Source organism: Sinohyriopsis cumingii, chromosome 4 (genome assembly GCF_028554795.1).
Source record: "Sinohyriopsis cumingii isolate HCF-2022 chromosome 4, ASM2855479v2, whole genome shotgun sequence".
Taxonomy (NCBI): Eukaryota; Metazoa; Mollusca; class Bivalvia; order Unionida; family Unionidae; genus Sinohyriopsis; species Sinohyriopsis cumingii.
Window position 1 is genome coordinate 48225219 of NC_142964.1, and position 19506 is coordinate 48244724.

The 19506-nt window shown below is 35.0% G+C and overlaps 1 protein-coding gene and 1 long non-coding RNA gene across 3 annotated transcripts in view; one reads left to right on the forward strand and one right to left on the reverse strand.

Moving 5' to 3' along the window:
• LOC149801120 (polyprenol dehydrogenase-like) overlaps nucleotides 1-19506 on the reverse strand; it is a 63696-nt gene that overhangs the window by 17101 nt on the left and 27089 nt on the right. For both annotated transcript variants that reach the window (XM_089955145.1, XM_089955146.1), the window contains exons 4-6: nucleotides 15947-15981; nucleotides 7460-7654; nucleotides 4936-5092 (exon numbers count right to left, since the gene is read on the reverse strand). In XM_089955145.1, coding sequence (XP_089811271.1) covers nucleotides 4936-5092; nucleotides 7460-7654; nucleotides 15947-15981 — 387 coding nt within the window. The remainder of the gene's footprint in view (nucleotides 1-4935; nucleotides 5093-7459; nucleotides 7655-15946; nucleotides 15982-19506) is intronic.
• Nucleotides 134-3079, forward strand: LOC149801122 (uncharacterized). The gene is made up of 3 exons (XR_016420582.1): nucleotides 134-518; nucleotides 1139-1320; nucleotides 2094-3079. It is a non-coding gene; the product is annotated as an uncharacterized LOC149801122 (long non-coding RNA).

Consider the following 19506-nt stretch of genomic DNA (forward strand, 5'->3'; position numbering starts at 1 on the left):
TTGCGCCCAAATTCTAGACTGGTTATCCACAGCGTTTTACGGTGCCAAATTTGGAACCAAACTTTACAGAAACGTTTTTTGTTTTTTGTTTTTGTTTTTTCTTTTTACAGAAAATTTGGTTCTAACGCACGAAATCGAAATATGCCGGCTTTTTCAATGTAGTAATTGGTTAAAAAAAATAAGTACATAATTTTATATCCCATCATAGTCAGCTTCATCAGCCATCATCATACGGAACAACCTCGGCTATTTCTGCGTGACAAAAACGTGACTCCGATACATGAAGGCGAATACTTGACAGAAAAATCAGACATTTTGTTCTCTTTTGATTATGATTTATCTAAAGAGTTAATATCTATACATCGGATACCAACGCCGTGATTTGGATATGTTGGGGAATGATTGGTTTACAGTAAAGTGGTTTTAGAAGACAAAGTTTACGACCAAGAGGCAATATCGTGTCGAGGTGTGGAACACAAATGGAAAGACAACACAAATTGGACACCCAAATATTATAGGTGAGTATGAAATAAACGGAGTCTCGACTTTATCTCGTTTGCCCAAGTATAAACTGACTATATGATTAACCGCCCAACACTATATATGTATGACTGATAATTAAATTGTAAGCAAGTATTTAAATAAATGTGAAAAGATATACAAGGTCAAAAACAAGTTTCCTTTTGCACCAGTTTTAAAATTAGAGTAGGTATTTTTGTTTTTCAATATATATGTATATATAACTTTCAAAGCAACCTAATTTGTGGAATTTTATTTTAACAGCCATAACCTTGTAATTGTCAGTCTTGGAAATGTTAACTCCAGTGATGTAACCCCAAACAGGGTTTGCTCTGGTATTATGATAAAAGTTGTGAATTTCTTGAGTATTTATAGATCTAGTCCAAAAAGGTCTTTAGGTTACTGCTAAATTTTCAGACTGCTACATATATAAGTAAAATCATAACTTAAGTAACTTAAGTCCTGGAAAAAGAAATTTTGAAAAATTTCACATTAATCTTAGCAAGATTAAAATGTACACAAGTTTTACCATGAAGATGATTTTTGAACGATATGTTAATGTTTTAATCAGTCTGACTGTACAGTCTGTAAACATTTTAATGCTGTTTGTGTATTACAGGTACTGGTGTTCAGGACAAAATATATAAGCAGTTTGAAGTTAATTCCACAAAGTCCACTCCTAAAAGCACCATGTACTGGAGGAAGAGAAAACAATGGTAATTCCAGGAGTAATAGAGAGTTTTTTTACATTTTAAACAATGTCTGCAGCTGTGTCCCACAACAATGTTTATTTGTGTGAAGGTAAGCATTATTCTTTATACATCTGTTCTTACCTAGTACATTCACAGCTTAACATGGCTCATATCTTAAACACAGTTTCATTACCATATCAATAATTTAAGGAATAAACAAATTTCACTGTACAACACTAAGTGGAATTTTCAGAGTTCAACAAATTCTGAGTATATGGTGAAATCATTCAGTATTTACAAACAGAATATTCAATGTATGTGTTTGAACAGAACATTAACTCTGTATGGGTTATCCAACACACCATACACAATATATGCACAATGTACACCATATTTAACCAAATCAGCCAATTACAGAAATTCCAGGAAATATCTGATCAGTATTGATTCTTGCAGAACAAGATATAATAATTTATTGTTATGCATTGTCATACTTCAGTTTTTAATTATTTAAAATGTTAAATATAATTTTTACTTTCATTTTTCTTATAATGCCCTAAAACGTTATGAAACTTGAGTTGTTTTTCAGAAAACATCACATACATTTATGAAGTGTATGTTGTATCACATGTACTTTGTATGATTGAGTATATTATTGTGTATCAAGTACTTGTCATCTACATGCATTCATTGTGTATCATGTTTGCATTACCCATGTTTAAATGATGCATGCATTAACATTGGATTTGTCAAACTAAACTACTGTAACAGTGTAATATTAACTGTACATATTCAATTCCCACAACAAAACAATAATGTTTGAATGTTAAGATTTTAATATGAATTATACATGTTCACTAAAATTTGTATTTCTCATTACAGTGTTGTTGATCTAGGTGAATCCAGTTCTGTTGGTCTTGGATATTATGAAATTGGTGACAGTACGTAATACTAATCTTCAGATGTAATGAGAATATCAACAGATGAACCAACTAGATATGGTGACAGTGACATGAGTTTTTCATCTGACTCAGAAGAAAGTATAGAGTTTTAATCAAGTTCAGACGATGAACAGTATCATCAGGTGAATGAAGCAACTCAGTCTTACCCATCCCATGTCACAGATCCCCCACTTTATGTCATAGCCCCATAACAAGATATATATTGTAGCGAAATCACAAAGTCTGAACATGTTATTGTCCTTGGGGCTTTGCCAACAAGACATAATTTGTCAGATGCTAAATATGTGACTTTTTGGACTTAATTCAGTTGCATCTTCCTTCAGCAAACACAGGATTGACAATTGTCAAAGATTTGAAGGAAAAATTTGAATTCAGTAAAGAGTATCTCAAATACAATTTTTATTGTGAGATCTGCAAAAAATTGTACTCCGATAAAGAAGAAATGTGTGAAACTGGGGGCTGTACAGGTGTACATAACTAATAATTATGAGCAAACATCTCTTTGGAATGAAGTTGGCTCTGACAAGAAAGAAGACTTCTTTCATCATCAAAAATAGGATCAAGTGTCTTCGAGAACCTATTATTGTTGTTGAAATTGGAAATGCCATTTATGGTACTGTTCTCCCCAATCATCATGAAAAGGACTAAAATGGCTCTCACCATTGCACAGCAGAATTTCATACTTATACACTGTAGTGTCAAGCTCAAGTGGTGAACAGATTTGGACATATTTATGATTTTATATGCACCAGATATTTTCTGGTCAGGATTTAACTAATTTTTCAGGATATCTTTTCATACATGTATAGTTTGTGTTACACCAACATTTTTGTATAGTGATGTTCTTTTGATAATGAACATTTAATTACATATGTGGTACATACAATAAATGATGTACTACTTCAACACTTGTAGTTTGTTTTTTTAAAGCAGGTGTCAAGTGTGTGTGTGTGTATGGTTTAGTTTGTTTATTTGACTTGTGTCCTCTATTTCTCAGTATATATTTATCATACATTTGAAATAATAGTTTAGTTTCAAGTTCAAAAATCTGTGTTACAGCGCAGTTTAGTCATGATTGCTCTTTCTTTAGGTAATTCAAAATAATTCTTTGTACTAATCTTGAAAATTGACTAAGTTCTTTTCCAGGGTTTTCCATGCTGAAATTTATCCCAAAAATTCTAAGTCCAAACTGTCCATCCTTTTCCAGGGTTTTCCATGCTGAAATTTATCCCAAAAAATTCTAAGTCTATACTGTCCATGCTTTTCCAGGGTTTTCCATGCTGAAAAAAATTCAGAGTCCAAAATGTCCATCATTTTCCAGGGTTTTCCATGCTGAAAAAAATCAAAGTCCAAAATGTCCATCGTTTTCCAGGGTTTTCCATGCTGAAAAATTTCAAAGTCCAAAATGTCCAGTATTTTCCAGGCATGTCCAGCATTTTCCATGCATAATGTCTAGGCTTTCCATGCAAAATTCTGCAGAATATTTCATTTTTCCATCGTTTTCCAGGGTTTTCCATGTTTTTCCATCATATTCCATCCTTTTCCAGAGTATACGATGGAAAAAGTACAGCCGGGATATGCTGGATTTTTTTGTAACTCCAGATGAAATCTATTCATTACTTAACATGCAGGAAGGAACAACTTTCTATACTGAACTTGTTTCTGAATCAGAGCTTAGAAGATAAAACTCACTTATCAGCATGCACTAAGGTTCACTTTAATCTTAATCATAGGTTGATCACAGCAAATATCAGCAACTGAGGAAAACAGTAAGTTCTGCATGATCCAGTCTGTTGCTATCAACTGCATTCTTGAGATTTTGTGCACTATTTTACCCATCTATATGACAACACACTAAGTCTCATTTGGTGATGCAGTGACTACGTAATGCTTGTGTACTTAACATTGCTCACAACAGAGTACAGGGGTCATAACTTTCTAAAGAAGCAAGTAGTGGCCAGTCAAATATCCTTAGAAAAAATAATTTCCATGCCAGAAAGTTAATGCCATCTCCATGCCTGAAAGTTAATTCCATTTCATTACCTTAAAGTTAATGCTATTTCTGTGCCTGAAAGGTAAAGTCATTTCCATTCCTGAAAGATAATGCGATTTCCAAACATGAAAGGCAATGTCATTTTTGTCAAAGCTCAGAAAAAGCTCATTGTTCTTGTGTGAAGTATAATTTATTTATGTCAGATGACATGATAGGAAATCTTGTATTTTCACATGTGTAAATACAAGGATATCTTTTCTGCATATGAAAATAAAGAATGAAAAAAAATGTAAAAAGAATAGAACACCAATAATTTTCTATGTTTCGCCTTTAAAGTATTTAATATAATATAGTTTTACTGCATTAAATATTTTTACAAGCACTATGACAGAACCTTAAAAAATGCCTTAGTAAAAGGTGGATCCACTTATAACATGCACCGCTTTGTGGCTCCCATGAACCACATTATCAAGAGACATCACTATACAAAGATGACAGCCTTGGAATGTACCTCAGTATACAGTGGATCCGCTTATAACACGGGTCACTTTTGTGGCTCACATGAACCACATTATCAAGAGGCGTCACTGTAATATGATGACGGCCAGAGAATATACTGAATGAGCATAAGGTGTAGATCATTTACAACATGGGCCACTTCTGTGGCTCCCATGAACCACATTTTTAAGAGGCATCATTACACATGGATTCATCCAAAGATTACAGGACAATACTATATGTCCGATTCATCTGAGAAGACTGTACTTACCACAGCAGGACAGGCAGCATATGCGACAGTTGAAGCCCCCATACTGAGGGTCATTTTCAAATATGTTGGCATCCAGTTTGCCAGGATGTACTGCCAGTATGTCCACTGTACGTGTTGTCTCCTCCAGTACATGATCCAAGCTGTGCATTTGCATTATCTGATGGAAAAATATACACGATCACTTATCCACAAAATCAAGCTTTGTCCCATTTTATATACATTTTGTTTAAAACTCCATATCTAAGAAACTGCCAATTTTAAATTAAAAATTCTGATGCCAATCCACAGTTTGACAAAAGCAAATGCCATGCTGCTTGGTTTTAAATTAATTCCAACAATAAAGTTTGCATGTTTGTTATAGACAGAGACTTTTACTTTCTCCAAAGGACCTTTTTAACTGTCTCCCATATGATCATTTGGATAAGAATTATAAGGCTGTAAAAATTTTTAAAAATGGCTATCTTGAGAAACCATCCATGCCACAAATAAACAAAGGTTCCTTGAACAGAGTGATCCTTTAATATCTACAGGGAATTTTCAGGAATTCAAAATCACAAGACCATTTCTTTTTTCAACTACAGGTGATGATCTCTATACTCCAATTCAGTGTACATGCTTTCATTATGACATCAATTATTACAAAGAAATAACACTTAATTTGCACCTCTGTACTCATTTTTATGCCATCACTGGCACCATGTGTATGCAGCCAATGTACATATTATATGTATTACTTTGTTCAAGGGGCCCCGAGTGGCCGAGTGGTCTAAAGCGCTCTTCGTTACGGATCACTGCCATCTCACCTCTGTCTGCGGCGGTTCGAGTCTAAGATTCAGCCAATGTGGGTATGTGAGAAAGCTTGCCAGCAGCTTCTCGTGGGTCGGTGGTTCTTTCCGGGGTTTTCTCTGGTTCTTCCTCCACCATTAATACTGGCCGCCATGTATAGCCTATCATGTGCTGCAAAATGGCGTTAAACCCCACAACAACAACAACAACAACTTTGTTCAAAATTATGGATAAATAATCATTACTTGGAAACTTAGAGGTAAAATTGTCAAAGAACCTCTTTAATTTACAAGTATCCTATGGGGAAAATTACTTTTAATTTACATCAATTTTTAATTATGAATGTAAGATCAACACCAATTTTATTTTGGCACAGTCAGAAGACTTTTGGCAAAACACCAATATACCGATATGAGCATCCATTCAATGCTTAAATATTTGTTGATGTTTTTAATCAATTTATTTACTTAAAATGCACATACAAACTGTTTGTCATGAAACAGTGTTTCCCAACCTGTGCACCATGTACCCTTGGGATCCGCAGAGTTATTCCAAGGAAGTCTAAAAGTACAACCATTAGCATGTGTGGGTGTGCCAAATCATTTGGGAAGTTAAGAAGGGGTCCTCATAATCAAAAAATTTGGAAACCACTGATCTAGAGCTCCACTGAAGAGCATCTGAAAAAACAATTCCTGCACATGCCTCATTCCCTTAATGATAACACAGAATGAAAATCCTATCTGACTAATGACACCTCATTCCCTTAATGACAACAAAGAATAAAAATCCTATCTGACTAATGACGTGTTGTGATGTGATTTGGATTTTTAACAATTTTTCAGTCATATCGCTACGATGTCTGCAATGTGGCAGTTTATAGTGATGTCTAGCACTTGGGCATCATGCCGCAGACATGTAGCATGATGTCCCACCCAGTCACATTATCCTGACACCGGGCCGACCAGTCCTAACACTAACCTCTTAATGCTGAGCGCCAAGCGAGGCAGCTGTTAGTACCGTTTTTGTAAGTCTTTGGTATGACTTGGCCGGGGATCGAACCCACGACCTCCCGCATCCGAGGCGGATGCTCTAACCACTAGGCCACCGGAGCGGTTAATGACACCTTTAAGTTTCTCTTCAACTAACTGATTGTATGGGAAGGCAACTCTCTAACCCTAATGACTGCATATAAAGTTGTCACTATTTACGATATTAATACTTCTTTGATTGTTGAGATAAAAGCACCAAAATTAACCATTTATTTCTTGTACAGCATTCAATAATCTTACCATCTTTTATTCAATTCCATCAAATAGTTTGCAAATGTTTCAGGCAGCACAAGACATGAACAATTAAAATTACCTCGTCAGTTATGGTGGATGGAGTAAGATAGGTAATCAACGGAGTCATTAGAGTACTGGATGGAGTCATTTGAGTACTGGATGTAGTAATTAGAGTAATGGAAGGAGTAATCAGAGTAATAGCTTGAGTAATAAGAGTACTGGATGGAGTAATCAGAGTAATGGAAGGAGTAATCAGCATAACAGATTGAGTAATTAGCGTAATAAGACTAATGGATGGAGTAATTAGAGTAATGGATGGAGTAATCAGAGTAATGGAAGGAGTAATTACAGTAATATAAGGAGTAATGGAAGGAGTAGTTAGAGTAATGGAAGGAGTAATCAGAGTAATAGATGGAATAAGATTAATAGATGGAGTCATTAGTTTTAGTTCATACCTGATAAAGTTTTGTATTTGCATAGCATTGAAATCCATCGTATTCCTTCATCTTTTTGCCTGCTGCCAGTTCTGCATCAAATTTGGCATCATGATGGACTTGGCTAGAGATAAGAACAATACGACAATCGTCCCCCGACTTTTCCATAATTGGCAGGAAGTGGGCGACTATCAGAAAATGACTTAGATAATTCACCTGAAAAGCAAAATAAAATGATGTTATTTTAATGATAAAGATACTGGGACTTGAAAATTGATCAAAGATATAATTTGTATTCATGTAGAAAACTGGCAAAAACAAAATTTTCATTACAGCCTCAATATCAAAACTCAAGGAAGCTGACAAAGATATGGAGACAAAATCTGTAGAGTCAAGCATTTAGTAAATTAATTTTAGCAGTTGTTATAATATATGACAATTTAAAATTAGATCCTAACGTAAACCAATCTACACACAGAATGCATGGATCTGAGACAACTCATCAAAGGAAGTCATGTCCAAATGACATCAATACTGTGTGTTTGTGTTTGTTTTTATTTTTAACATCACTTTACGAATTTTAGTCATATGGCTACGATGTATGCAGTGTGGCAGTTTATGGTGATGTCTAGCATGAAGGCATCATGCTAGACATGTGGCATCATGTCCCAGACAGTTATATTATCCTGACACCAGGCCAACCAGTCATAACACTAACCTCTTAATGCCGAGTGCCAAGCAAGCCAGCTGCTGTGCCAAGCAAGCCACCTGCTAGACTAAGTATGGCACCATTTTTATAAGCATTTGGTATCACTTGGCCAGGGTTGGAATCTGCAACCTCCCACATCCATGGCAGACACTATGACCACTTAGGCCAGCAGAGCGGTCGACCTCAATACTAATTTTCATTCACAGACTTTTGGTTTGTTTATTCAATATCTTTCTGATTGTTAAATTAGGTCAACTTAAACTGATTAAATTCACCGGCTAAATTTTGATTATTGTATCAAAAGGTTACTTGTACACAAACTACCAGACCCTTATAGCAGATATAGTGATAGGATCATGGCTTATTGTATGTTAGTCCATAAATTAGTGGTTTTTCCAAGAGGAATTTAATTTGAAAATTAACTCCTGGACCAGTGAAAAACAATACAATTTTTTTCACTGCAATCAACAGATATCAATATTAATATGATGGAGAAAATTTTATCTGCAATTTTGTCACTTGCTTTGTTGAGTTGGAAATATAGACACCTGTCATACAGGACTACCTAGTTCAAATCCCACAATGTACTTAGTTTTTTCAACTTTATTTACATGCATTTTTTTTATGCCTTGAATTAAGAATATTACTGATGCAAACAGACACAAAAATTACAGCAGAACATACATGTTAAACAGTGACATTATAACAGAATACTAAAGGAAATTTCTACTTCAATTTGTTTTCATATTGCTACTCAATACACTGAAGTATATCAAGAAAATTTGCTTATACTGAGTCAATAATGAAAATATTTCATTTCATGGGTTGTATTTCACACATTTAATGAAATACATGTATTATTCACTTCATACAAGTAAATATACTACATTTAATTGGAATTGAGAAGGATGACAAAGATATAAAGACCGCATTTTATTTCAGACAAAATACATGTACATAATTGTTAGGTTTTTTTCCATCACTATCTTTCAGACACAATGTCACAGATCAATTAAGGTAGTATAATACTTAAGAGCTAAGTATAAAGGCTATTACTTGAATCAAGACTTAATATCAAACAAACACAAGAGTCCCTAGAAGAGACTGCTGCTCAGCTATTAATTTTTTTTCTCCATGAATTGAAGACAAGACTATTTCTTCTTTTTAACTGCCAAGTGTTGATAACACCTCTAATGCTATGCTTCATAAAATTTTCATAACTTAACCTCTATGGTGGCCTTGATGGATGTAAGATTAACATAATTTTCACTGAGGATGAACAAGACAAAAATAGAAGACTGGTAAGAGCCCCATGCTGATATGACCATCCATTCAGAAGAATTTGTAACAAGATTTTGTATATGTTCATTATGGAAGCCATATTGGATGACTGCAGGACACCCCATGCTGTTATGACCATCCATTCAGAAGAATTTGAAACAAGATTTTGTATATGTTCCTTATGGAAGCCATATTGGATGACTGCAGGACGTCATTATCATTTAGGACCAACTAAATATTGTAAGAAATAAAATATAATGCAAGACTCCCATTAAAACACATATGTCTATCCCATTTTGAATTGTATAATGTATCACTGGTATATCCAAAAATATTTTCTTCTTTTATGCCAATATATCTACTAAAACGTCTGGGTCAGACAAAATCATTGCAAACTAAAGACCTTTGGTTTCTGACATCATTGTTTACTTCCAACAGGCCATACACAAGTCATGTGACCAACGAGGGTACATAAACCTGACACAGAGATCAGTTAAATCAATGTATCAACAAAAACATTGCCCTCCCAAAATGTTACAGGGACAATGAAACCATTAAAGGACTTCAGGTGACTTAACCACTCCAGCTGATGACAGGAAATGCTGCCACTTTCCTTCAAGCAGCATTTTCTTCTAAATATCAGATGATGTGTGTTGGTGGACACTATGTCTATATGATGTGTGTTGGTGGACACTCTATATCTATATGATGTGTGTTGGTGGACACTCTATGTCTATATGATGTGTGTTGGTGGACACTCCATGTCTATATGATGTGTGTTGGTGGACACTCCATGTCTTTATGATGTGTGTTGGTGGACACTCCATGTCTATATGATGTGTGTTAGTGGACACTCTATGTCTATATGATGTGTGTTGGTAGACACTATGTCTATATGATGTGTACTGGTGGACACTCTATGTCTATATGATGTGTGTTGGCGGACACTCTATGTCTATATGATGTGTTGGTGGATACTCTATGTCTATATGATGTGTGTTGGTGAACACTATGTCTATATGATGTGTGTTGGTGGACACTCCACGTCTATATGATGTGTGTTGGTGGACACTATGTCTATATATGTGTTGGTGGACACACTATGTCTATATGATGTGTGCTGGTGGACACTATGTCTATATGATGTGTTGGTGTACACTATGTCTATATGATGTGTGTTGGTGGATACTCTATGTCTATATGATGTGTGTTGGTGGACACTCTATGTCTTTATGATGTGTGTTGGTGGACACTATGTCTATATGATGTGTGTTGGTGGATACTCCATGTCTACATGATGTGTGTTGGTGGACACTATGTCTATATGATGTATGTTGGTGGACACTATGTCTATATGATGTATGTTGGTGGACACTCCATATCTATATGATGTGTGTTGGTGGACACTCTATGTCTATATGATGAGTGTTGGTGGATACTCTATGTCTATATGATGTATGTTGGTGGACACTCCATGTCTATATGATGTGTGTTGGTGGACACTCCATGTCTATATGATGTATGTTGGTGGATACTCTATGTCTACATGATGTGTGTTGGTGGATACTCTATGTCTATATGATGTATGTTGGTGGACACTCCATGTCTATATGATGTATGTTGGTGGATACTCTATGTCTGTATGATGTGTGTTGGTGGACACTCCATGTCTATATGATGTGTGTTGGTGGATACTCTATGTCTATATGATGTGTGTTGGTGGATACTCTATGTCTATATGATGTATGTTGGTGGACACTGTGTCTATATGATGTGTGTTGGTGGATACTCTATGTCTATATGATGTGTGTTGGTGGACACTGTGTCTATATGATGTGTGTTGGTGGATACTCTATGTCTATATGATGTGTGTTGGTGGACACTCCATGTATATATGATGTATGTTGGTGGATACTCTATGTCTGTATGATGTGTGTTTGTGGACACTCCATGTCTATACGATGTGTGTTGGTGGACACTCCATGTCTATATGATGTGTGTTGGTGGACACTCCATGTCTATATGATGTATGTTGGTGGACACTCTGTGTCTATATGATGTGTGTTGGTAGATACTCTATGTCTTTATGATGTGTGTTGGTGGATATTCTATGTCTATATGATGTATGTTGGTGGACACTCTGTGTCTATATGATGTGTGTTGGTGGATACTCTATGTCTATATGATGTGTGTTGGTGGACACTATGTCTATATGATGTGTGTTGGTGGATACTCCATGTCTACATGATGTGTGTTGGTTGATACTCTATGTCTATATGATGTATGTTGGTGGACACTATGTCTATATGATGGATGTTGGTGGACACTATGTCTATATGATGTGTGTTGGTGGATACTCTGTCTATATGATGTGTGTTGGTGGACACTCCATGCCTATATGATGTGTGTTGGTGGACACTATATCTATATGATGTGTGTTGGTGGACACTATGTCTATATGATGTGTGTTGGTGGATATTCTATGTCTATATGATGTGTGTTGGTGGACACTCTGTGTCTATATGATGTGTGTTGGTGGATACTCTATGTCCATATGATGTGTGTTGGTGGACACTATGTCTATATGATGTGTGTTGGTGGATACTCCATGTCTACATGATGTGTGTTGGTTGATACTCTATATGATGTATGTTAGTGGACACTATGTCTATATGATGGATGTTGGTGGACACTATGTCTATATGATGTGTGTTGGTGGATACTCTCTGTCTATATGATGTGTGTTGGTGGACACTCCATGTCTATATGATGTGTGTTGGTGGACACTATCTATATGATGTGTGTTGGTGGACACTATGTCTATATGATGTGTGTTGGTGGATATTCTATGTCTATATGATGTGTGTTGGTGGACACTCTGTGTCTATATGATGTGTGTTGGTGGATACTCTATGTCTATATGATGTGTGTTGGTGGACACTATGTCTATATGATGTGTGTTGGTGGATACTCCATGTCTACATGATGTTTGTTGGTTGATACTCTATGTCTATATGATGTATGTTGGTGGACACTATGTCTGTATGATGTGTGTTGGTGGATACTCTGTGTCTATATGATGTGTGTTGGTGGACACTCCATGTCTATATGATGTGTGTTGGTGGACACTATGTCTATATGATGTGTGTTGGTGGATATTCTATGTCTATATGATGTGTGTTGGTGGACACACTATGTCTATATGATCATCAATGGAGGAGTAGCAAAATTCAAGAATATATTGGACGTAAGATGAGCATCAGTTTTATTCACGACCAAAACTCCATGTCATTATGACTCCCTGTTTAGCAGGATTAACATTAACAAGATTTTCAAGATGGCTGCTATAGTAGCTGTATCTGAGATCAGATTAATACCAATTTTCATTTAAGACAAATGAGATATTACAAAAGTCTTCTGGCGAAAACCCAATATCGATATGACTTGCTATCTAGGAGGAGTAACAATAACAAGATTTACAATTTGGCCACTGTAGCAGCCATACTGTATATCACATCAGCACAATTTTCATTTCAGACCAACCAGACACCATAAGAATTCTTTGGGTGAAACCCCATGTTAGTATGACTTTATGTTCAGAAGGAGTAGCAGTAACAAGATTTTAAAGACTTCTATCCCATGATGCAAATGCATGTATAAAATAAGCTATTTGTTTTATTTAAAGTTGCAAGCAAAAAATGGTGATTCTGATTTACAGGCACATTACTGTGAAACGCTTTATTTTTGTGGGTTTCAAATTTTATGGTTTGGGTTTAAAAAATTACATATTTGTGGGGTACCTAATTTTGTTGATCTATCATTACAAAAATGCACAAAAGCAGTTACACTGACATTCATTTCCAAACATTTAAAAGCAAACAGGATTAATCCATACTGTAGTAATTACATCAATTAAGATATTAATTTGCAATACATGGTGTAATTAAGTTAATTGGCAATATATGGTGTAAATACTGAAATGCTAAAAAAACACCAACTTCCTTTTCCACACATGTTTGGGTTAATGCATTTAATACCAGTATTTTAATCTTAAGTAATTAGGTTCTCATGGACCACTCCAGTAGCTAAGTGAACTTAGAATGTTCATCTTGGATGCAGGAGGTCTTGGGTTGGAATCCCCAATGAATTGTACCAAAGACTTATTTTTAAAAAAGTACTAGAAGCTACCTCGCTGCTTGGTGCTCAGCATTAGGAGGTTACTGTCTGGACTGGTCATCCTGGTGTCAGGATAATATGACTGGGTGGGGCATGAAGCTATATGTCTGTGGCATGATGCCCCACTGCTAGATATCACTATAAAATGCCACACTGTAGACATCATAGCGATATGACTGAAAAAGTTTTAAAGCTACGTTAAAAATCCAAATCATACACACACACAGGTTCTCATGTGTTCTTAAAGACTGTTCTCACAGCATAACATTCTCAACAGTTTGGCATTAAGTGCATGAACAATGCCAATATCTGTAAACCTAAAAAAAAAATAATTTCAAAATAATCTTTGAAACTCACAGAAGCAATGAGGATTCCATGTTTCAATTTGTTCACCGAATTCTGATACTCTATTTGAACTTAAAGAAAAAACACAATTATACTAATGTTTGTTGCAGCCAGATGTATGGATAAGTTGCAAACCCCTAGTCTTAACTGTTAACAACTTTTATGATGGGGAACTCAAATCACAATTTCATGTGTGGTATTCAATACAGGTGAGCAATCAGTTAAGTGAACTGGAGGACAGTCACTAGTGACCTTAAAACATCTTCCATTATTCCAATTCATGCAAACTGAGTTATCTACATACATGACAAAGTAGCGCCTCAGACAGACCTGACTGAATTGGCTAATTAGAAAATGGGACTAATCTGCTGATTGTTTACTTAGCAGTCAGTTGATATGTGCAAAATTTATCTACAAGCAGGAATAATATGTACTTTTGAAAATAAATAAGGACACAGACAGTGATTACATCTGCCTTTATTACTATACATCAGGTAGAACCATTACAATCCTACACAAGTTTTCATGCTCATGAAATTTTGCATTTAAATTAAACTGTAATAAGTCAGCGTCAGTGTTCCTCACCATTCGTGTACATATCCAAATGTATATTTCACATTCTAAGCACTGTAACTGATAATTGTGGTATTAAAACAAAGAAGGATTTAGGTTATGGTTTCCATTCCATATTTTGGGGGGGGGGGCATATGAATGTCAATTTGGTTGGTATTTCATTGTGACTTTAAATGCGTGGTCTAAGAAAAATGGAACCCCACATTTGAAGTGATTCACTGTATGTGATTGCAGTACTGGGTCTTTTCTGCTCTCAGTTGGATGCAGTGCAGACTGATTTACAATTACATTATGTGATAGCAAAACTTGGTCTATCCTACTCTCAGTTGGACACAGAGCATACATGCCAACATGGAGAGGGGTAAAGCAAAGTTATCATTAACATAAGTGGCAAAAGCAAAATAAAAAGTGTAATATATATATTAAATGCCATAATTACAGTATACTGTATGAAAAAATGCACATTCATATTTGCATATTAACCTGAATCTACATCTATTCAAAAATTCTTGTCACAAATGGGCAAAAATTACCAACGAGGCTTAGAACCAGAATACAAACACAAACAATACTGACAAATTATTTATATTCAATGCTCACTTTAACTAGTCTACATAATATGTAACTTTTGCTGAATAATCGTGAAGGTCACAAATTCTCCAATGAGCATGGTGATTTCTCAATCAAAGTGCTATTGCGTTACTCTCATATTCTCCTTTCCAAATTTGTAAAGCGGTGTTGATTTGTCATTTTTCTGATCTTACATGCTTAGAAGTTTCAAAAGATCCATCTGCTCAAACAATTTTCAACATACACAAGGTACATTGTTACATCCTGTTTTGCTTTATATCTGGTGCCATTTTCTTTAAAATTACAGACTGGTTGGCTACCTAACTATATTATCAATAAAATGAATCTGTGAGACAAAGTTTCAAACTGAAGAAACCAGTCTGTTTTCTGTGCAACGTGTCATCATATACAGTTGTTATAAATGGAAAATAAGGAAAGCAAATGTAAACTAGGATGGATAGTGTACTCTTAAGAAATTTTTACATTTTAAAATATTTTCAAATGTATACAATGAGTGGGATAAAAAAATAATAAAAAAGTGACAAACATGACATTTTATTGCTTTAAAAAAAATACTTTTAAGTGTAGCAGAAAAGCATAATCCACCTATAGGCCAGTATAAAATGTAATTAGATGAAAAAAAGCTTAATGATTACTTAGAAGCATAATGGTTTGGCATGTATGCATGGAGTACAGTCTGATTTAAAAGCACATGTGGTAGCAGAAATGAATCTATTCTGTTCTCATTTGGACACAATGCAAAACTTCAATTCAAGGCAGATCTGGGTCTATTCTGTTCTCAACTGTGTGCAGTGCACACCATACACAAACAAAAATGTTCAGTCATACCATACCTGATATACTGCATCATGATTGTCTTCTGTCATTCCTGAAAAAGACAATGGATGTATACATTTATCATCACTGGAAAAGTCAAATGATATATCCATTTATCATCACAGGAAATGACAATGGATATATACATTTCTCATTACTGGCAAAATAAATGGATATACACATTTATTATTACAGGAAAAGACAATGAATATATGTATATGAATGAAAAAAGGCAATGGATAAATCACTTGTCAAGTTGATGAAAATATTTTCCCTTAGACCTTTAACAAGAACAAGAATTTGTCTTACATACATGTACAACTTAATATGTCCTCCATATACATGTATCTGGAGTTTACAGGAACAACGGACAAACATATATCTTTTCACTTGCATACTCTGCAAAAACACTGCATTTTGCCAGTGTACAGTGCTATCATGTTGGTATGTAACTTTTAAATATTCTAAGATACAAATTCAGGCAAGAATGTTAATGTTCATGCCCTTATTTGGCATTTAGCAAATATATCAGTCATTAGATACAGATACATGGCATCTTCCAATATTATTTAATATTTCTTCTCTCTCTCTCTCTTTCCGCCATATAAACAGATCATAAACAAATGTGTTTATACTGTACATTTATGAGTGTATTATGAAGCAATCAACAGCAAGTAGAAAATTGCCTACAATGAACCTCCAAACCAAAACAAGTGTAGCAGCACCAATTTATAATGCACTAGCTTGAGTCCATAACTACACTCACATTATGCACCAAACTGCTAAATAACACAAAAGAATTTGTAAATGAAAATGTGCATGAGTTGTAGGGGTGGGGTTTGATTGGGGGGGGGGGGATACAGAAAATGCCAACCCCCAAAACAACATTATTTATGTACACAATATAGATGTCTTTTTATAGTAATCTTGTTTTTCCAGCTCATCAAATAGTTAAATTTTGGGAAATAAAACTATCCTTAAAAAACTTATTATAATCCACTTCATTTCATTGGACAGGCCATAGTTAATGACTTATCATGAACAAGAAATGGGTCACATGGTTTTCATACATAACTTTGTTCATTTCAAGCCAACTTATGACACAAGACAGCAAAAATTCTAATTCGTTGATATTCACTGAGAAAAGATTGCTATTTCCATCACATTCCTTCTTTCAGAAATGATGATCACACCATGGAGTACATGCATGAGAAATGATGATCATACCATGGAGTATATGCATGAGAAATGATGATCACACCATGGAGTATATGCATGAGAAATGATGATCACACCATGGAGTACATGCATGAGAAATGATGATCACACCATGGAGTACATGCATGAGAAATGATGATCACACCATGGAGTATATGCATGAGAAATGATGATCACACCATGGAGTACATGCATGAGAAATGATGATCACACCATGGAGTACATGCATGAGAAATGATGATCACACCATGGAGTACATGCATGAGAAATGATGATCACACCATGGAGTACATGCATGAGAAATGATGATCACACCATGGAGTACATGCATGAGAAATGATGATCACACCATGGAGTATATGCATGAGAAATGATGATCACACCATGGAGTACATGCATGAGAAATGATGATCACACCATGGAGTATATGCATGAGAAATGATGATCACACCATGGAGTACATGCATGAGAACTACCAGCTATACTTGCTTATAAGCTGGGTTCAACTGCAAACAACATAGACCCTGATCCACCATCACATAATGTACCTGAAGATCAAAGTCTATGTTGTCTATGTCATGAACTCCCCTATACTAAGTCAAATACTTAAGATAGGGGACAATGAATGTTTGGGACAGGCAATAATCAAAGAACAAACACAAAAAGCTGAATATATGCAAATATTATTATATGCTCATTTCTTTCCCCATTAACTTTACATTGTCAGAATCATTCAATATTCCCCGATACTGAACGTGTGTGACAATACACATATAGCATTCACGTGAATAAAGGAACTACTTTCTATTGTAAACAAACTTTGATGCAGACGCCAGCACTTTTGATTTGTAAACAAATCATAGACACTCGCGTAAGAGGCTCTTTACGTTGTGGTTGTTTAAATTTGTTTCTGAATGAACTAAAACATGTTTCGTGGACTGCAAAAGAAACCAGCTGTTTGGCACATTCCGCGTTGATACAATGTTACGGATTTAGGCTAGCTACATTATATAAAAGACGGAAGATTAGGTCCTTACAAATAGCATACAAGTGACAAGGCATATACAGTCTTCTTTATCTGGTGATAAGAATGCAAAAATAAAATATACTTACAGTTTTACATCCTGAATTTCCTCAAAATGTTTTTTCTTAATTCTGCAAATCCAAATTACATGAGCCAAGTCATAGGTTTTCAATCTGGATTACACATTTTGAAATTCTGCTGTAATTTCAATGATAAGTGCAACTGCATCCTCCTTACTGCACTCAAAATGAAATAAGCATTAAATTCCATACAGTCTTTTTGATAATTGCAATTTAAAGACTTCATATTTTTCCCACGTTATTATTTCAAACATTCAATGACAGAAACAGAAACACATCTGCACACGTAAACACGCTTCTCCCGCGCCACTTCAGTCCAATGTATTTCACGTATAATTTGCACAGATGAATCCAGTCTAAAATCACAAACTTTCGTTGAATCGAAACAAAATACCAAATATATTCATTCCAGATCAAATGGAAAAGTTGTTGCAATGCGCATTCATTCACAATATGACTGCAAATTTCAATTTTGACTAGACACGCCATTTTCTTTCAAAAGTTATGTCAAGCACGCGACTAAGTTCAAATTTATCTGGGCGCAGTTATGTGTGCATTAATAATGATGTCATTGTGTAATGACAAATCTGCGCTTGTATATTTAGTTTGGAATATGGCATTCATTCATTTACGTTGTTTCTTGTAGTGTATTTTGTTTATATAATTAAACCTTAGGTAGAATTAAAAAAATGAGCATATAATAAAAAGGTTACTGCATTTGTATGGGAAAATATGAACTCATTTTGTCGGAAGGATATACTGCACTCACAAGTTCATGCAGTATTCCATCCCAAAACTCGTTCATATTTTCCCTACCAAATGCAGTAACCTATAAATATTACACTTATTGATATATAATGCATATAATACCCACAGTCACGCATTCTCAATAACACTACCTCTTGTGATGATAATAGAAATAATAATAAGATTAATATATAGCTCTCTTTAATTGTACAGTTCTGTCATTGCACTATACAGTGTGACACCGCTATAGCACACTCTGTTATAACACAGATTTGAATATTACACAGTTGTGGTGTGGCTACCGAAATTTATATACACTTATTTTTCTCACACACACAAAAAAAATTATTTCTTAAATGTACACAAAAAATGTTAAAAATTTATTTTCATTTCGGGGAAGAGATCATACATGAATAATACAGACGATCTTGGTGTGGCTCCTGAAATTTTATGTATTTTTCTCATACACGAAAAAATAGTTTTTTCTTCTTAAAAAGTAGGCAAAATA